The 21,490-nt window shown below is 42.3% G+C and overlaps 1 protein-coding gene across 1 annotated transcript; it reads right to left on the bottom strand.

Moving 5' to 3' along the window:
- Positions 1-1,648: 1,648 nt before the first annotated feature.
- Positions 1,649-20,854, bottom strand: LOC139339928 (complement C3-like). Its single transcript, XM_070975387.1, has 43 exons — positions 20,778-20,854; positions 19,506-19,701; positions 19,189-19,351; positions 18,921-19,018; positions 18,412-18,500; positions 17,503-17,585; positions 17,325-17,412; positions 16,398-16,500; positions 16,134-16,254; positions 15,824-15,939; positions 15,502-15,660; positions 14,654-14,753; positions 14,430-14,524; positions 14,113-14,304; positions 13,807-13,962; positions 13,403-13,532; positions 12,722-12,787; positions 12,397-12,594; positions 12,151-12,271; positions 11,946-12,034; positions 11,707-11,846; positions 10,965-11,177; positions 10,422-10,485; positions 10,223-10,312; positions 9,815-10,021; positions 9,511-9,586; positions 9,144-9,303; positions 8,908-9,003; positions 8,429-8,579; positions 7,921-8,006; positions 7,115-7,192; positions 6,777-6,932; positions 6,501-6,563; positions 5,812-5,893; positions 5,596-5,644; positions 5,252-5,342; positions 5,049-5,138; positions 4,863-4,965; positions 3,525-3,614; positions 2,979-3,071; positions 2,797-2,880; positions 1,964-2,108; positions 1,649-1,790 (listed from the first exon to the last, which is right to left on the bottom strand). The coding sequence occupies exons 1-43, from the start codon at positions 20,852-20,854 to the stop codon at positions 1,649-1,651; spliced, it is 4,989 nt and encodes a 1,662-aa protein (XP_070831488.1).
- Between the last annotated feature and the right edge of the window lie 636 nt (positions 20,855-21,490).

The raw sequence follows: 21,490 nt of genomic DNA, 5'->3' as shown, positions 1-21,490 counted from the left end.
CTACTGAGAGGTTTGCAGTGTTTCAAGTTCTTCACTGCTGCACATATGTACATTGAAAGTGTTTCATTTGCTGGAATGATTAATTCCTGCTCAAAGGGGTTCTTCCTAATGCACTTCCAATGTAAAATCCACAGTCCCAAAATGTTGTGTTCCAAAGTTCATAGAAGCTGGACAAATCCAATTAGTGGAAAAGATGTTTTCGCATTTCTTCCAACTGGCTCCATATCAAATCCAAAAAGGGCAAGACAATAGAGGTAGTCAGGTACACAAGGTATTTACCAGGGCGTTGGAGAGCAGACGAGGTCAAAAACTGACAGGGTCGATTCTGGGAAAACAGTCCGAACGTGATTGTTGGAGAGTCTTGCATGAAGGCGAAGAACAATCTGCAATCTGCCAATGGATGTGAGAGAGCAGCTTAAGTGCCACACTGACTGCCAGGTGGGCGTGCTGAAGAGGCGCTGGCTGCACAGGTGTTTAGATGAGTGAGCCAAAGGCAGCAGGTAAGGAACTGGCCAACTGTGGCAATGGGAATGCTTGAAGTCAGAAGCAGGCACGTAGGAAGGTGTTTTAAGTTAGAGGAGCTGTCAACCGAACACACAAGTGTGACGACATGTACTTTTAGTGCAGTCTGAGCTCTGTGGCAGGCCTATGCCCCACACACACCACCACCACCACCAACAACAACAACAACACAACAACAACAACAACAACAAAAATAGTGGTCTCATTTGGAAAGTCCATGTAATGCTGCACAACAATTGACAAGAATTGACAGATTGTTCCCTGTTAGCCGATGGCTAAAAGCAGTGCAATGTAGTGAAGCTGAACACTTTTCACACTCAGTTTTAATGATGTAGTCCTATTATAGGTATCTTCACTGAAACACACATTCAGATAAATCAGTTTAAGTTAGCCTGCCTGCTTTAACAAACTTTAAAGCTTGAACTCCTTACTGTCCGAATAGCCTGCCCACGGCTTCCTTTTTATTTAGTCCAAAACATGATAATAATCCACACAAAGAGGCTTCCTCCTTTTAAATTAGCCGGCGCTGCACTCATCTTCCACTCTGTGCAGTCTCAGGTTTCAAATGACACCTCATTTAACCAATCACGATCTGCCATGCAACCAGAGAAGCGAATCACAGTCTGAACTGAACAGAAGGGCCTCCTTCTCTTCTTCCATGTGAATATCGAGTCAATCGCAAACGATTTTGCAGATGACCGATGTTATAAATAATCTGATCAGGTTGGTTAGATGTATAAATTAGTGAAATTTCTTTTTCTGATTCAGTTACTGAGGATTTGAAATATGTTCATGTTCATTTTACGTGGCTAAACTTGAATCCACTGACGTCAACTTTATCAACCTTTATTAAATTCTTCTAGTTGAATTTATCAAAGCTTATTGTGTAGTAATCAACACAACAGTGATCACTATTTGTGTGACTTTCTACATTAGCCAAGAGTTAATTCGTAAATAAGACAAAGACAATGAGATGAAGATCATGACATTTTAATCAATGCAGTGTAACATTGTGACTTTTCCAGCCCTTATATCTTGTAGCAGTGAAAGTTTTACATAATATCTTGATAATAACAATGTAAAATAAAAACAATTTGAAAAGAACATTTTATCTCCTTGAGTTTCACTACTGCTGACATCCAAAGAGTGCATACTGCTGGACCAGCTCCTCCATGCCCAGACAGGTAGGTCTGTATTCGTCATTCTGACACTCTGCGTCTGTGGGCCAGTACTCGATCCAGGTTCTCTCACCAAGTACATACTGATGCCTGAGAAGAGCAAAGTGAAAAATGCATTGGGTCTTCATGAGGCCAGCTATCTGTAACATGCTGGATATACAACATGAAAAAGCACGACTCTCCCTCCGACTGAGAAACCCTGCACATTAAAGAGCACAGTTCATTTAATCACTCCAAGGTGAACTTAAATGTTTAAAACTTACAATCCATTTTCTTCATCTCTGTGAATATCTTTGGATGTGCCCATGATAAGGTAGGTTTTGCCTCTTATCAGGTCTAAAGCCTCCCTGCAGTGTGGATAACTGAGGAATACACGCAGTTTACCCTGAGGGCCCACATCATAGCTTCCTGGAATGAAAATGCAGGAGAGAGAGAGAGAGAGAGAGAGAGAGAGAGAGAGAGGGAGAGAGAGAGAGAGAGAGAGAGAGAGAGAGAGAGGGCACTTAAGGATGACATGCATAGCTAAAGGTGCAGTGCAAAATATTACTGCTGTACTCTCACATATTCCGAGTGGAATCATGCTTAAAGGAATAGTTGCACATTCAGTAAATATTAAGCTACAGCCAGCAGCTGGCTAATTTATCTTATCATGAATACTGGAAACAGTTATCCTGGCTCTGTCCAAAAAGCACCAAAATCCACCGAGCAGCACCTGTAATCTCATTAGTTTAATCCATACAAAATAAGATGTGCAGAAAGTTTAAGTGTAAAAACAATAATTTGCCATTTTACGGGTGGTTGCTGGACAATGTCTTGAACAGGACTAGTTCCTGCCCGGAGTATCCACTGGTTGCCTGGTGATGCAGGCTAAGGCTGTAAGTGGTAGTTTAATATTAAGCGTACAAGCAAGTGAGTGGTATCAATCTTGGCAAAGAACATTTCTGTCTGACTGACTGACTGACTGACATTTTGAGATACAAAATGCCCATAAAATGTCAGAAAGAGCCAAAAAAAAAATGTTGTCACCGCACCTAATTAACACTTTGTGGAAAACATCAGGGGATAGCACATTTTCAGCGCACCTTCCAATACCCACCTTCTTTGACGACTTCCTGTACTCGCACTGTGTAAATGTCAGTGGACAAACCGTCTGTAAATTCTTCCAGTCTCACTTTGTACACTGAAGACAGACAAGTTGCAGATTGTTTGATCACTCTCTCAGTAATAATTGATAAAAGCAAAGCTCTATATAAATGCAGTTTGTTCACACCATCTTACCAAAATCGATTTTGCTGGTCGGAGTAGTCTCACAGGCCTTAGCTGTGCGCTGGTCATTGCTGATTTTGCCCTTCTTCTGCATACTGCAGTTCTCTGGAAGAACACAACAGGCTCCAAATAAATATACAACGGATGGCACAATTAAATGAGCACATGTGGATGTGTGTATGTGGATGAGCTGATGAGCAGCTGCATCGAACTCACAACTGAATGTTCGTGACTTATTCTTTATCATGAAAGATCCTGTAAGAAACTTAATTTGGCCGGTGTTTTCAAATTAAGATGTGGTCAATGGTAATGATTATATCTGATAAGCATCACACTGTTAGAATTGTCATTTTTTTAGCATGTTAGCGTGCTACTGAGCATAGCCAATGGTATGGCTGCAGACGTTTAATCTTGTTTAATCTTATTTCAGCTTTAAATTATATGAAGCACTTTGAAGTTAGTGTTGTGTTTTGGTGTTCATTCGAGAATTTTATATCTCACAATTTTATGTTTGCAGCATTTAGAATAAGGTTGTCAGTTACCCATCGTCCTGTTTACCTTCAGCACATGTGCATTCATTATTTCTACAAAGTTGCATCAGATGTCCAGCTCTCCTCTCTGGGTGGTAGAACTTTACACAAGGTGTTTCTGCATTGGGAAAGAAAGATAGTTGAAACATACTTTCTGCTAACTGCAGTGCATCAGAAAATGTACATTAAACAGTTTGAGAATGCACTGATGCCTTCTTATCCACTGTGTTATCCACTCTGACGTCTTGAAACTCATGCAGACACCGTGGGCTCTATTTTCGACTCCGCCGCAGGCGCGGCGCAAAGTCAGGTCCACTTCGCCGATGGGGCGTGGCGGCGCAGACTTTGGTATTTTCGTGCGCTGCGCCGCGCGTCTCCTCCTCCTTCTCTTGACACAGCTGAGTCAAATCTTCACACCAGCTCTTCTCCACACCTTTAAATACGCCGCTGGCGAGGCGCATGGCAAGTTTCGAGGATGACTGAGCGCGCAGGAAAGTGTCCAACGCCCAAACTTCTCCCAGGAGGAGACTGACGTCACTCATGTCTCATGACATCCGTTTGTATTACTTTGCACACCCGATTGTATAAACTGTTTATTTTTTCTCAGTATATATATATAGTTTTATATTCTGTTCCATATTACATATCACCTAGCAGCCACCCATCCAGAGGGGTGTCCCCCTGACAGACTGTAGGGATGCTAGAATTCCCCACGATGAACGAGTCATGTGCCGACCCGGGGAAAGTGGCATACACGTTTGTCACCAGGCAATTTGAGTCACAGACCACCAGACATCCCTGTTTCACCTGTGTACATTCGGTCAGGTTGAGTGACCATTACGCGTGCCGAAAGCGCTTGCGATGTGGTCAGATGAGATACGGATCAAAATATACAAATTTAGGTCTGACTGTATGTGCTGACTCAGATAGTTGCATTGAATTGCGGCTGTTGCTAAAAATTGATCGCAGTGAAATGCTAGAAACTGAGGAAACCTGACTGTGAGGTGTTGGTGACGTGAGCGCACGACTCCGCCAGTTTATGAAAATCCACTTGCCCGGCGGTGCACAGCTGGCGCACAGAGTTGACCAGGTCTGAGGTGGCCAGCCCTCAGCACACTTTTGCGCAGCTGGCGCAGACCGAAATGGACGAAAATCCAAATGCCCCGGCTTATTATGCCGACACCTCCCCCTACTGCGCCCCAACGCCCATGGCACACCTCTGTACGCCTCGGTTTACCAAAATACCAAGTGCGCTGTGCGCCTGCCTGCGCTGCACGAAAATGCCACTGTGCTGGGTGCGCAGCCTGCGCCGCGCCTGGCGGCAGAGTCGAAAATAGAGCCCCGTATGTTTGTATCTGACGCTTACGTTCATAGTATTCATAGACAGACACAGCAGCTGGCTGTAAGACGCCCACTTTCAGCGTCTGGTGGATCCTGAACGTGATCTCTTCTGGTCGTTCGTGAGAAACCTGTGGAAGGATGGAAAGCAAAGGTGAGACAAAGATGAAGAAAGAACAAAGCAGAGAGAAAAAGCGATGTTGTGATATCTGACCTTATCCAGGTAGATGATGAGCGAGCCTCTTTCTGACAGCAATGTGTTCATCTCATATTTCGCAATGGTGCGGGCACGTCCTTTGGACAACTACACGCACACAAACACGGACACACACATCAGACAACCAAACCACACCACATCTTGTTTCTTCTAACCATAAACACTGACTTTGAACTGTACACATCTGTAAAAGCTCTTACCAAGTCCAGGTCTTTTGTGTCAACGGTGAAGCCAGTTAACAAGCCGATATCCAAGATTGACATGGTTGCATCGTGATCCCTGTCCAAATACCTGGACAGCAAAGATAATTACAATAAATAAACAATGGGCAGTTTAAATAGGAGTGAGAACTCATTCAAAGATGTTGAAGGAAAAGTTAAAATTTTTCTGAAGCAGTGTGAGAATGCATAGCAGGGTGTAACAATCAAAATGAGAACAACAGAAATGGAAAGAGGAAGAAGTGAAGTAATGTAAGGGCCACTGCTTGTTAGAAAACATCATGATCCTGTAACGCTCGTCAGTATGGTTTCTCGATTGTACTCACAAAACCTCTATTCTCAGCTTGTATGTCTTCGTATCCTCATCCAGTTTCTCTGCAGGAGCAAAACATTTGATGAGCATTAAGTTCATCTGTTTCCTGGAAAAACAAAAATACTCGGCAGGCTCGACGACAGGAAAAAGTGACGTGTAAATAAGCATACAAAACAGACCCAAACAATCAGACTAACAGATAAAATAAACAAGAGTAAAGACAAATTACCTGGCAGGAGCTGCACTGACATGTTGAACTTCTGACAGTCACTTTCCTTTTCTTTAGGCAGAGCGTAATACAGCGACACCATCTGTCACACGGATGAAAGTACATCTTAATATGATAAGCTCATAGACATCTAATAGGTGTTTTCAAGGTTCCACACTGTAGAAACGATGATTTCCATATTTCATGATTATAAGTCAGCTCTAGGTCATATATAAATACTGTGAAATTATCAAAACGCTCAATCCCCTGACAAATGAACACAACACATTCAGGAGCTGTGCCTTTAAACAAGCCATCAGTACATCTGTAAGGTGACGTCATACAGTCACTGCCCTCAGCCACGCCCCCAGCACAGCCATGGCTGCAAAAAACAACAAACACAGCACAGTTGATGCAGAACCACGATGGCCGGTGCCTGCTCAGGTCTGCGGGAGCCAAAAACAAACCCCAAAAAAAGAAGCATGTGTTTTATACCGAGGATGAATAGAGCAGGATAAAGTGTTTTTTGAAGCCTAAAACATGTGAACATCTTCTCGCAGACACCTAAAGAAAGTATGAACCTGAAAATGAGCATAATGTGGAATCTTTAATAATACAGTCCACACAAGGTTATAAAAATGCCTTTAGCTTCATCTGAGATTTTGAAAAGACATATTAATAAACAGCAGATGATTAAAAAAAAGACGTACTGTCACTGTTGCTTCTCCTGTGCCTTTGGCAGTCACCGTCACATTCTGGTTTATATCATTGATCTGTGGGAATTGACATATGCACACAAACACACACACAGATGAGTGGAAGAGAGACACCAAGAGCAATAGGAATGATGACACGTGTGTGTGTGTGTGTGTGTGTGTGTGTGTGTGTGTGTGTGTGTGTGTTTGTGTGTGTGTGTGTGTGTGTGTGTGTGTGTGTGTGTGTGTGTGTGTGTGTGTGTGTGTGTGTGTGTGTGTGTGTTCTCTCACTTTCGATGTTCTTGTGGCGTAGTGGTTGTTGCTGTTGAAGTTGTACTTCTCAGGCTTTGACCTGCCTGGCAACAATATGTCCACATTCAGATCATACTCTGGTTCTTGAGCATTGGCCCAGTACTCAGCTACAGCCTGGTACACCATTATGGTAGCCTGGAGAGAAAACAAGACTTTAGGGTTAGAAAATGTAAAAAATACGTATATGTGTTGTGTGTGTGTAGACAGACAGACAGACAGACAGACAGACAGACAGACAGACAGACAGACAGACAGACAGACAGACAGACATATACATATACATATATAAAGGTACAGTCTAGAGGAGCTGGTGTTACCTGAGTTGATCCATAGCCTCCGCCCACCTTCTGCTGTTCGTTGAACCATCTGACAACAGGTCTGGCATCTTCAAATGCCTTCATCAACAAAATAAAGCAAAGTCAGTCCACAGTAATACAACTTGACCTCAGAGCTGACCACAGAGCAAACTGCAGCATGTTCAAATCTTTCCCTTGTTTTTATGACTCAAGTTTTAAGTCGAATGCTGGAATCAGACTACACAAATCCTGCCTAACAATGAGACGATTTTGTCGTGGCCGACTGTGACAATCGAGTGTCTGTACCCATGTGGTGCGACACCCCATTGAAAAGTCCAGCATGTCAGATTTTTTGTCTTGACTCCTCTATTGTGACACCTCCCACGACGTGTTCCTGAGCGCTGACCAATCAGGTGTCATGCCTGTGGTCTTTCCTGTCACCCGAGCAAGACACGGTGCGAGTTTCTGGCACTGTGATGGTTAACTCTGACGCAGTGACCACCGTTTAAAACAAAATGATCATGTAGTCTGATTCAGGCATAAGTCAGTGCAACAACCAAAGGCCTCAGCTATCGATCTAGAATCATCAAGCGCTCTGGAAAGTGGGCCGCAGTTGTTCCATGACATTTGGTAAATGACAAGTAGAAACATATGATCATTCAAAAGTAAAATGTTCACATTTTGACACAGCGACATTACAGAGACACATTTCACTGACTTTGTTTCCAAGCCCTCGAGCCTTTTCAGTGAGGATGCATGGATGACGACTCCGTTCTATGTTTTCTACAGCATGACATCCTGGTGAAATAAAAGTAGGACATACTCACCTCGACTTTGACCAGAGCGAGAAGAGCGTACGCTGTGGCCTCCAGGGTGTAAACACGTCCCTTATCTACTGGCCAGTGGGACAACGCTAAGGAAGACACACACAAATACCTTTTTTGTTACTATGCTGCACCTGGAACAAGCTCAATGCATGACTAATTTCTCAATCCCTGATCTTAAAATATGTACTCTTATACTCCTTGTTAGGTCATTTGGTCCCTGATTGATTTTAAGGCCAATGCAGATTAAAAATCTGACATTTGGTTTTAAAGTTTAACACTTAACACAAACAAATGAGGCACATTTCTAAATTATATCAAACATATCTTTGTTATTGTTATTTTATTATTTCTGCCATTTTCACTGAGTGAAAATCCCATAATATGTGTCGGCTGGCTCTAATAAGCCCATTAGAGTAATTATTCACAGAAATGCAATGTTTTTTTAAGCTATACACCAACAGACTGTGTTTCTGAATATTAGTTGAAGAACGCCGCTGTATGACGACACCTGGGGCGACGAAGTTGTAGAGGATCTCCCGGTCCAGTTTGTTTTCATTGGCCAGTGCGTATGATGTCATGGCAACAGCATATGGGTTAGTGAGGGTGGGCAGACGTTTCTCCAGGTAGGCCACTGCTTTGTCTATACTGCCTGGAAGACTCTGCACCGACAGAAAAGAAAGGGAGGAGGACAAGGGGAGAACAAATACATGCATATGTTATGTTATGAATTAAGTATGATGTAACATTTTTCCGTCTTGTGTTTATAACACAAGGACTAACTACTGTTTTGCAAAACAATGCCTTTTTCAACCAACTAACAGAGCTAACGTTAGCAAGAGTAACTGAGGGGGACAGGCTTAGTACATGCTCAGTTGTTTCAGTGGTTCAGTGCTTCACAAAGCTTTGTTTTGCCCATGGCTGCAGAGCCAGTAAATGAAGAAATAAAAGCAAAGGGAAACAGAGAAAACAATGTATGGAGATACTCACATTGACTGTGGCGGCACATAATGTACGAGACTCTTGCATAGCAATGAGGCAGAAGGCCGTCATGGAGGCATCTGAATCTATGCCTCGCACATCGCCCTGCACATGCACGCCCACACACACGAGACACAGACATGTTTTTACTCATATGAGATGACAGTCAGTGACATGTAACTGTTTTGACTTTGTCTTTGCACCAAGTACAAAAAAATTCCTGTAAGCAAAATCAGTGCACGCACAATCATCTCCCCGTGGGACACCCTTCCAACTTCTCTGAACACGCCATCAGGTTGTTGTGCTTTGAGAATCAGGAACTTGACAGCGTCACAGATGACGTTGTTTGGCACTGCTACCAGATTGTTGGCCATGGCGAACACCTTGACAACATAAGCTGTCAGCCTTAGAGAGGAGAGGAGAGGAGAGGAGAGGAGAGGAGAGGAGAGGAGAGGAGAGGAGAGGAGAGGAGAGGAGAGGAGAGGAGAGGAGAGGGTGTAATAATATAATTCAATTTGCATGCACATGAAATGCACCCTTAGACATGATCCAAGTCAGAGGAGGATGTGCAAACAATCTACGCATGAGTTCATGGATGTTTAAGTGCCTCACCAGGTGCTACTTGCGTGACTGGCCCACACAGCAAAAGACCCATCAGTTTTACGGTAGGCAAGCTCGTTCTGTAAGCCTGGACACAACAACATTTTCACTGACCATCATTCAACTCTCTACTGAATCTTACACATTGGATCCTGCTTGAGGAGTCCCATTACATTATTTTCTGTGATTACAGCATCCTTCAAATTATTCTGTCTTTTTACACTACTTCTACCAGCTCAGAAACTGTACAGTGCCCCCCAGAGGGCTATCAATAACATTTCTCCTATCTGTGCTCATAAATACTGTGTGAGCCCACCGGTCTTGATGTGTTGGAGGGCTTCGTTACGCTTCCCAAAGCCCACAACTTCCCACTGGTTGGTTTTGTCCAGATATGTGGCTGCTATGACAGGCAGGGTCATGTGGATCATGTTCTGCTCCCCACAGCCTGAGGGCTGGTAGATCAGAGTCCCCATTGATCTCCCACTGATGGCGTTCTCCACCAGTGTAGACACTTGTTCTCGGCCTGCATGCACACACGAACAGAAAAACCCAAACATTATAAGCCTATGGGAAAAAACAATCAAATAAACATGCAAAGGTCCCTGCAACCAGTGAGGCAGTCATTTCCCAATAAGAACAATACCAATTTATACCCATACAGAATGCATTGTTCTGACCGTCTATTACATAACATACCCAAACATAACATTATGATGTATCTCACCTGTCACAGAGATCTGTGTGCTAGTGGGTGTGTTTGGAGCCAAATCTTTCTTTGGAATTTTGCTGTTCATAATTTCTTCTTGTGTTCCATCTGAAGGAAAAAACAGCGGACAAGTTGGGGGATCAGTTAGCAAGTGATAAATACTGTTCATTATCTATCAAATTACTATATAGTGTAGCTATTTGATAGGTAAACTCACCTTTGCCTTTCTTAGCTGGGTCTAGAATTATAATCTGAGGAGATTTAACCAGCACACCCTCAGGCTGGAAAAACAACAGATAGAGCAAACATTAGAAATCACAAATATTTTTGAGTAATCTTTACATGCTGATGTGAAACAAAATACAATATGTCTTGCTTGGCAGTCACTTTTGTCGATGACAAAAATCCCTTGAACTTAACTAAGTACAGTTTTTTCCCAAACCATGATGTTTACCGAACCATAACTAAATACTTTTTCGAACCAAAATTTCAAACCAAACCCTTACACCAAACCATCAGGGATCAGAGCAGAAGACTCTTCTTCTAGAGGGTATCAATCCAGTCCATTCCACATTTATTCATACACTCGCATTTCAAAAAACAGCTGAATGAAGTAATATACAATCAAAATATAGCAAACACTACTGTTTAAAATGAGTACTTTTGTATTGTGCCTTGATCATTTTACTGCATTATGTGATCAGTGTTACTATGGTATAGAACATTTCTAAACCCTCTATGTAGGGAGCGTTTCTCTTACCACCACCCGCAGTATCTTCATGATTCCATCATTGAGCGATGAGTCTTTCACAGCTGCTTTGACCTCAATCTGACGTTGTCCTTCCTTCATGGGAATGATGATGAAGGGTACAGATCGTGTTGTTTGTGGCCCGATTTTGACTTCCTGACGGTACTTTCCATGTTTAGAGGCTGAACTGCACACATGCTCCTCCTCAATCAGATCCACGCGCACCTTGAAGATAAGATGAGAAAAAACAGAGAAAGAGACTGAGGTACATGTAGCTGATTGAAGATGAAGACCCGCCCATAGGGTGGATAATAAGGATCAGTTTTATTTTATATAATGTATATAATGTTTTACATTGTTTCCTTTAGGATCAATTTGAATGGAAAAGCACACTTATGAACTTACAAATATGACACTGCTCTTTGTTTCATGCATTAATGTGAGGAAGGTTACGCGTGGAGCGATTAGGAGACATTTCAATCTGTGAATACGGCTTCTTCATCATCATCCTGTGAGTTAAATGTTCACCAACTAGGAACTTTTTTGAAAAATGTGCTTCCATCTCCTATTCAGAATATAAAATATTAATAATATCAATTGAGCAAAATTGCTTTTTTTTTTTTTTATATCCATGTACTTTTTCCAAATTTTGCTATTTCCAACAAGCTTCTCTAATGCCTGTGAAAATGCACTTAATGGAAATATGGCTATTGGATCTGGCCTGAAACACCAGAGCAGAGTGACCCAGACTTACAATGACAGGATCAGGGCTGTAGTTGTGAAGGATTGCCTTAACTTCTATCTGCTCCCCTCGGACAGCAGAGTAGGGCAGTCTGAGATCAATGAAGAAGTCCTTCCGGACAATCACCTCTAATGGTTCCCCAACACAGATTCCTTAAAGATGACAGGAATACAAATACAAGTAATGAAACAAATGAAGGAAAAGTAAGTGTGAGGGATGAGAGAGGTTTTACCGTTAGAGGTGAAACTAACCGTGAGTTCTGGACAGACTGATGCCGGTGAACTGCCAGGTGGTGATTGAGTCTTGCAAAGGAACATTTTTCACAAATGATGTTTCCTTACTGAAACAAAGAAAGGTGTTTGCACTTTGAGAGGTGAAGGGTAGCTTTAAATCTTAGTGGTATCATGAATGAAGTTAACAGTGTATTATTGTGTGCCTAGGTTTCAGTTGACTCACCAGTTTGGTGTTTTTCGAGGGCAAGCGGGCAGTTCGATATCTAACCACAGCCAACTCTCAGGGAACTTGGTCCGAGAAACAATGTCACTGGTGTCCATGTAACTGTTGTCATCCTCCTCACCTGAAGTGTCATTAAAAGTTTATTATTTTTCATTTGGAGGCAATGATATGATTGTTTTCCACCAGCATGACCATGTATAGTAACCACTCAGGGCTTCCCTTCATCCCTTCATCCCCATCTCTTACTGCGAGCCAGTTGGAGATTGTCCTCCTTCCTGTCAGCTTGCTCTCGTTCCATCTCTTTGCAGCAGTGCAGGAAGGCCTCGGCGCAGGCTGCACCATCCACGATGTACTCGCTGCGTCTCTCACAGCTGTATGACACGGGGGTGTCCTTCATGCCATCCAAACAACAGTCACGTTGCAGTTGGTCTTTATATTGACTCACTAGAAAGAAATATGGTTGTGGAGCAGCAGCAGAGATGAGAAGGCATGGAATGTACAAGAAAGGGTGAACTGGAAACTTGTCAATTGAATGTGTGGGAATTGGGTAGTTTAGAGCTGTGGCTCTTACCTAAGCTGGTTGTGACATCCGATATAGTGTTTCTTTTCCTCCTGCTGGGGGCCTGACATTTCAGCTCTGGAAATGCAACACAGGTTAGATTCAACGGAGTCCAAAAAGGTTGGAGCAAGACTTGAGTTGTGCATTGTATAACTGATGTATAAATCAAAGCAATTTATTTGATTGGACACATGGACAGGGTGTGGGTGTGAGGAAAAACGATGTACAATTGCACACCTCAGTTGTTAAAACACTGGATAACTGCTTTATCAATAAAATTCTAAGGCTACCTTTTAAACACCCTAACAAGATGACGATGGTCAGTTCAACCAAAAACATATTGTGTCATTTATTGCTTGTGGTATTTGGCAGACTGCTTTATGTAGCCAAACTCTAAGGTGCCCGTTGCTGAGACCCTAAAACAAAGATGAGTGAATGGAATTTTGTTCAACACATCATCTTACCTAAACGACTGAATAGATTAGTATACACACCTAGTCTATTTTTCAAGCTGCTTGGAGCAGATCAAACCAGGCAGGAAGTCAGACACAGGCATGGTATAGAGAATATGGTAAATTTTCAAAATAAAACACCCTTACACCTACTTCTCTTAACTAGTAATAACTTCACTGGTACAATATCATAACCTCAAGAGGAGAGTATTCATGGAAAGGAAGAGTAAAGTAGTGTCACCTTGTCTGTAGGGAGTCCCAGAAGCCGTGCTGGACTCAAACAACAGCCCTGCATCGTAGAACACACCCATACCGTTCTTCCCTCCACCTGGTGTGCAGCCTGTGTCGTGCTTCTCAACAATGTCCCACACCTGACCAAAGCAGAAGTCACACGCGCACACAAAAATACAAGCAAACAAGGATATTAGTTAAACAAGTGCAGTCACATGAAGGTAATGATATGGCATTCGAAACATTCACTCAGGCAGTGTTTTTGCTGGTGGACATTTTTATATCAAATATTAAGTATTCGAAGCAACAGTCTAACAAATCAGAATATTAGCGTGTGTAGGTTTTTATACATAGCTTTCTAAATTGAAATCCTTTCAAATATTTTCAAAGATTCATATGAAGTAAGGAAGTTGCCTTTTTCTGGGTGAGGCGGTGCTTGTTGTTCAGGACATAGACGCCTTTGTCAACTGCCACAAGTCCCACTGTGGCCTCTGGATCTCCAGTGACCTTCAGGCCAAACATCCTGCGAGGCTCGTACGAGGGAACTTTTCTCGTTGATTCCAGCTTCAACTAAATATGAGGGGGAGGTCAATGGAAGGCATTCATTTTTGTATTTGTTAAAACAGTTTCATACTCAAGAAATATGTGCTAGAAATTTTAAAATAACTTTATCCCCTTGTGTGGGGGTGTGCACTGCAGCATCAGTGTTGTGTGTCTCACCGAGCCCATGCAGGAGTCCTTGACGTCCACCCAAACGGAGTCTGACACCACTTCATTGTTAGCTGTATGGTAGTAGGCTATGATGCGGAACGATGGCAGCATTTCTTTGGTAATAGGAAGTGTCAAGGCAATCAGTACTTGGCCTCTTGTCTTGTGACGGCCATTTGTCACCAGTTGACCTCTGCTCAGGATCTGGGGACACAGATTGACACATCAGCACTTATCTGACATCAGGGTTTATTTACTCAAAGGTAATGGGATGCAACAAAAATACTTAATATATGTGTACACATGCAAAGGTGTATGAGATGTCTCACCAGGTACGTGATGTCATGGTCTTCATTTAGCTGCCTGTTGAGGTTAAGGCTGATTTTCAGATTGTCTCCTGATTCCACCTCAGCTGTGTCCACACCTGCAAAAATGACATGTTGCAATGTGTGCTAGTCAGTGAAAAGATCTGCTGCATGACACATACTTTCCCACTGTGACCACCATCACCTTTTTTTTTACCACTTGATTTTCATTTCAAGATGTTCCTCACCTATGTGGATGTAGTTGTTGCTTTTGGTGATATATGGGAGGGCTACCATGGAGGCCTTAGCTTGTCTTTCAGGTGTAATGAGAGGATCATTTGTCTTTGCCTACAATTAAAGACATACACAGGCAGGCATACACAAACAGTTACATACACAAAAGTCATGCTGTGTGATCCTAAATGGCACCCATCAACAAGAGTCACGAAAAAAAGGACTTTCACATAGTAGCTTTACGAACTAAAATAAAAAGCTGCTCATGAGTAAGGTGAAAAGTTAATGTCTGGTTCTTTATTTTGTTTTTAAATTGAGGTAAGGCACTTTAACATCAACTGAGCATCAACTCAAACTACAGCTCAACTAGTGTAATAAAGGCATTGATGTCACAGATAAATGGGTTGCATTATTTGACAGGGCAGACATCAACATACACAACCTCCACCTATCGTATCATTGACTTGTGAAAGTTGGATTGGCTAACACATTCGCAACAAACATCTGCTTTCACATCCAGCAGACACAGGAGAAATAAACATTAGTTTGGAATTGTGTTTATTGCCATTTGACCAATTTTAGTCCAACATTCACCCTTCTTGTAGCTCCATTGTGGTATCCACCAATGGTTGAGAAAGATATCTTGGTCTTTAACTTGGCACCGTTCACATGTACAGTAAATGTACAGCAGAACTGTAACTACGAGCTAAGGAAGCTAAAAATCTACATAGAGCTGCAGGGTTGGGTGACAGCTCTGATTGTGAGCATCCAAAATTATGATTAACATGGATTTAAGCTTGCTTTATTGAACAGGATGTAATTCAAAAATGGTAAATAAATAAATAAAAAATCAGCGACTTACAGTGATTGTCAGTCTGTCAGTCTGTGCCAAAGTGTTGACGGTGAGCCTTGCCATGCCATTGTCTGAGGTGAAGCCCATCACCTGGTTGAGATTGTGGCCGGGATCGACCACCACTGCAACACCTTGTGCAGGAGTGTCATCAGGATTCACAACTTCAACCTGCCAGCAGAGACACAAACAGCCAAAATTGTCAAGTGTTTCATCAAAACACAATTTATTTAAGCCAAACTAATGCTAATGCTGTAAACTGCACTAGCTGTGGATAAAGTGGTACGACTTCGATGGTGTTTGCCCCAAATTATTTCTGGGCGAATTTTCTTACCGTAACATCGAAGGACATTGCCGGTTTGTAAAATTTGGGCGTTTTCTTGAAGTGGATGGTGTACGGTGATGTGACAATCTGGATGTTTTTTAACTGCGCCTCCACTATTTCACCGCCTGTAAGTCAGTGCAGAAACACAAACACATTCACGCACAAACTTGGGACAAACATATCCTGAAATTTCATTTTTCCCCTCTTGTTTTTGTTTTTGTTTATTTTTTGGACACTAATAACACTGATACTTTGGCGTTTTGTGCTGCTGAATGACTCTGAATCACACATGATCAAACACACAGTCCCTCTTTCTTACCGTTCTCCGTCAGCACGCTGACAGATACAAATATAGAACTCCCCACCAGCTCCATGATATCCTTGAAGGTGTCTGTGATGTGCTCTTTCTTCAGTGTGACCTCTCCACTTCCGTCATTAATCTAATGTGCCATAATGCAAAAACACATCTTGAAACACAGTCAGTGAACAGTTGGAGGTACTTCACTTAATATGTAAATTGTTATGTCAGCCTGGATTTATCCTGAACCTCCTAAATACTTCATGTCTGCAAATGTGTGCTCACCTGCACTCTCTGAAGAGAACTTGGAAAGCTCTTTTTTTGACCCTCTTGCACAACTCCAAATACCACATAGGCCATCCCATTCACCTTTTCACCAAACAGATACCTACAACCACAGGAGGAGGACATATTTAAGGCCACAGTGAAGTAAATCAGGACCATTTAAAAGAGGTAACTGACTAAAAAAAGCCATACAACCTCTAAACAGCACACTTTATTTTCTCCTTCAATCAATCTACCAATACAAGCAGGTGTCTTCAGTACGGAAGGCAAGAGCGGCCGTGCTTGCTCTCTTTTCTTAAACCGTCATTATCTCAGGATCAAGAGATAACAAAGCCCATTTTGTTGTGAGTTGGAGTTCAATTACATTGTGATTTCAAGAAAACAACAGGCCGATTTTCTCAGCTCACAAGATGTCAGAGAAAACAACCTCCTGAGATTCAGAAGAGTGGACCATGACTTACACACGGCTCTGTGAGGTGGGTTTACAGTCCAGTAGGCTACAACCAAAAACAATGGGGAACTGGAAAAGGAACTACCTGCATTGGCGGGTGTTTTAAATGGTATAATAAAATATCTAAGGAAATAAGTACAACTGAAGTGCAGTCTGATGCATTGATCAATATGCAGTACTTTATTACTCCAGTTGAGCTGCAGTTTGAGTTGATGCAGGACCATCAGTACTCCTCAATGTGACAATTTCATCTTTGCCACCTGTGCATGCTGGCACGGCACTCCTGATCTCTGACAACATTATAAGGAGTTTGGAGAACTTAGGTCTTGTTTTCTTGTGATAACGGGTTGATTATCTTGTTTTCTTCAGATAACAAAGCTAATTTTCTCAAGATAAAATAATTACTTGTCATCTCGAGATAGCATGGCCGTTCTCAGCATCCGTATATAAGCCACCAAACAAAAAGCATCACATACGTAGCTTTGATGTCGACAGTGAGCTCATGACTGTCCACGTAGAAGAATGGGCTCACAGGCGTCAGTTTGACCTCAAAACTGGGCAGCACTGAAAAATGAAAAGCATTTTATTCTGTGTCCAATCACCTAAAAAGTAGTGAATGCAACAGGTTAACAGTGCAGGAAATGAGGGACTCACCGTATTCTCTGACCTCGAACTCTGCACTGAAGCTCTGCTGTGGGTTGCTTTGGAACTTTGACACCACCTTCCACACTCCAGGACTGCATACACACACACACACACACACACACACACACACACACACACACACACACACACACACACACACACACACACACACACACACACACACGGCATGAGAAGGGCACTCAGAGAACACAGACCAAGACCCTCACCAGTCAGTAGGTGGCAGTATAGAAGAGCAGCATTCTCCCATGAAGACCTCACGTGTTTCATAATAACTGCTTTCAGTATAAAGTTTGAGCCACTAACAGTGCAGACTACCCCAGAGGATTTCTGGCAACCATGAACGAAGATGGTGATACGGAGTCACTGTATTTCTGTCGACCAGCCGAGGCAGATGAGCGAATTGTTGGGTCTCTGTAGATGAAGAGTTTGGTCTGTACCAGCTCTATATGGAAAGTGTCCTGAGACAACTTCTGCCGTGATTTGGCGCTATGTAAATAAAATTGAAATTGATTGGCTGTGATGTCACAGCTGAACTTTACTGCCACCTACTGGATTTTAAGATACATTTATTCTGTCATGGCCAAATTCCCAAACGTTAACAAAAGTGAAAAATAATTTGTGAATCCGCCCCGTGATTCAGATCCGCTCCCGTATTACACACCGTGTTAATATTACTAACACAGCGAGCCAGACTATGCGCACGTCTTCAGTTTTTACTAAATTAGCAGCGCCAACATGTTAAAATTGACTTTCCATAATTTTAAATGACTGAAGGTATTATTATTTAAAATTGAATTAACCTGCTATCCATTTTAAAATGTCAGTTCACCACTGAAGAACAAAATGTATAGAAATACAATCTGGAAAAATTTTATTGACACTAGATCAAATACTCACCTGACAATTTCACCAAGTTGGTAATGTCCAGAATGGATCCCTGATTTCAGAGAGACTGTATCACGTGGCAAAATGATGCCATCAGGGGTCTAAACAACATTGGACAACCATTAACAGTGGACCTAGTCAACAAATTAATTTAATGAATCCACACTATAATTTTGTCTACAATCCCTGAATCTGCTCAATGTCTAAATTCACACTTTTTTCAGCTACTTCTTACATGTCTGTCTTCCCATGTAGGGAGAGCTCGTGCACAACATGCGACTCAATCACTAAAGGGAGGCATGCTTTTATAATTACAGCATGTGGTGGGACAGCTGTTTCTGGAGAACAAGACAGTTTGAGCTTCAGGAGATGTGTTTTTGTTATTTTGGCTATTTGTGGGTAAAGGATCTACTGCTTAGCATTTGTGTTATCCTCTTATCAGGAGGCTTGCTACTCTCAAATGCCGCTGACTTTCTAGTACTACATTCAGCTCTGTGTTTCTCAAAGAAAAAATACATTACCACAATCTCAATGGCAATAGAGGCAGTTTCAGTTTGCGTTTCATCATCTCTCTCCACGGGCTCCATACGGGGCGTCACTGCAAACATCCTGTAATGAACTATCACAGAGAGGAAAAAGGGGCTCATTTTGCTATAATGTACAGTTCAGTCATTCATTATCAACAAGACAAATGCTTCAGTCAAACTGATGGTAATAGACAGTGTGCTATATTTTTTGTGGTTATAGAGGCAGGTGTGTTTCTCAGCACTGATGCACTACTGAATCCACCTTTGCTGTTGGGGGTGTAGATGGTCTTGTCAGTCTGGATGAAGATGTACCCGGACTGGAAGGACACTAAGACGACTTTCTCCAGCAGTCGGTCAGGGAACTGAGCTTGCAGGTACACATACTGCTTCATGTTGGGATCCTTACTGAAGTCACCAGCAGGGACCTGAAACCAATATGTAGAGGCACAAGCAGTGCGTGAGGAGCAGGACGAGGCATGTGATGTGTATTTATAGATCCTAGATCTCTTGTTTGTGGTCATGAAAAAAAATGAAGCCAAGTAACAGTATGTACATACACAGTAAGGGTATTTAATTTACCGTTATCTGACCAAGGTCCTGGAAGTGTTTGGCACTGGTGAGCGTCACAGACGTGAATGCCAGCCTTTTGACTTTGGTTGGATGGCTCATCACATTGATATCGACCCTGATGTCCCCTCCTGTGCAGTCTTGACACTCCACAAAGATATTTTCTGCTGTTCCTACCCGCAACAAGTTGGGGGCGGACATCACCTGCCTGCAGAGCAGCATCCAGAGAGAGAGACAGGGAATATTCTGTCATCACCGCGCAGAAAGAAGCACATGCTGTTTAGGATGCACGTAATAATGGAGGATTGTGACTGTATACACAGGATTAACAGATGTATTTGTTTATTTGTATAAATGTTTTAAGAGTGTTGTCTAGAGGAATGATCCGTGTAGTTTTTTGCATGTGACCTCTTAAAAAGAAGAAAAATGTGCTTGTAACCACTCATCAGGTATTGACATGAGAGCGAGGTTTCCTTTAAAATTCCTCTCCAGATATTGATTAAACCCTTAAAAACTCACCTCTGATTACCAAAATTACACAAATAGGAGGTTTTGGTCAAGAAAAAAATCCCTTCATGCCTTGAAAAGGCTTAGATGTAACTCTTTGCCTTCATCTCGTATGTGCAATTATGAATATGCAAACAGTCCCTGCCTCTGTCTCCACCCAACCCAAACACATAAACCTTTGCTAGTTTTCTGCTTTGCGAGCTACTGCACAATGCCAAGTGGAAATGCCACCGTGGCTTTGACTGCGTATTTCGCTCCTTGAATCATCTTGTGACCACTCACCACCACCCTGTGAAATAGTGTGTTAAAAGTTCATTTCACACAAATGACCAAACCCCCATATTTGTTCAGATGAGGACCACGAGCACCAGCATGGACTTCAAACACAATGAGTGATCTAGTGATTATCTTGATTGAGATCCAGCACGGGATCAATGCAACTTTTCATCATCGCTCCAGATTCTGTTTGTTTAGTTTACAACACCGTGCCAACTCAAAATTTAGGCCATCTTACTGGAATCATTTGAAAGACAACATTACCTTGACTCATGTAACACAAAGTGCAAACTGGACTACAGCTCCTAATTACGTAAGACCGGTGAATTGGGGCTGAGTTAATCATTGTCTTCATTATCAACAGTGCAGCGAACCCCAGATGTTATTGCTCCTAATACAGCTCAACCAATAACAGTTTGAATATCAGGAACAAACAGATGGTTTTCTGTGAATGAATCCAAGCTCAGGGACATTGTGGAAAGGTAACGCTGGTCTACTTACAGTGGAGCTCCATTAGCCAGAGAAGTGAGCGCAGCAAAGGCCACAGAGGCCAGCAGCCACAGCAGAGTCCTCCTCATCCTCCTACCTGATCCTGATCTGCTGTCAGTGTAGCCTGTCGCTCTGCAGCACCCTCCTTTTATCCACTCTCCTCGCTCCTCCCGCGCCTCCACTTCACCTCACTGCTGTCCGACCCGTCCTCCTCCCCATTGTATTTGTGTAAACACAAATACAAAAACGCATGACTTCCCAGCAGCAGTTGAGAAACTATTCGTTATCTCTGCTCTGAGGAAAAAGATAAACAGTAGAAAATCAATGAGGGTTTACATGTTCGACCTTCACTGCAAACTTACAGGAAGACAACTGCTTGGCATGTTTTTTCTCAAACGATGCGTTTGCTTTCTTTCTCTTTTTGTTTGGGGAATGTGAAATTTCTTAACTGTTATTCTGAGCCTGCTGAGTCAGTGTACTTACACATAGTGAAACACACCGAACATGCACAAACACACAGGCAGCTACAGAGCGTTGAGTAATTTCTGGGTAAAGTTGCAGCCGGGGCTTTTTGAAGTTTCAACAGCAGATCATTTTCTCCAATGATGAGCTGATCAAAATAATTACAGTGTGTTCTTTGTTTGTTATTTATTTTCTCAATGATACAAATTGTATTTACATATAATTAAATATTCAGAATTAAAGTATTCAGATAGTTCTGAATC

Source organism: Chaetodon trifascialis, chromosome 2 (genome assembly GCF_039877785.1).
Source record: "Chaetodon trifascialis isolate fChaTrf1 chromosome 2, fChaTrf1.hap1, whole genome shotgun sequence".
Lineage (NCBI taxonomy): Eukaryota > Metazoa > Chordata > Actinopteri > Chaetodontiformes > Chaetodontidae > Chaetodon > Chaetodon trifascialis.
Note: the sequence above shows the minus strand (reverse complement) of the source record. Positions and strands in the feature narration are given on the sequence as shown.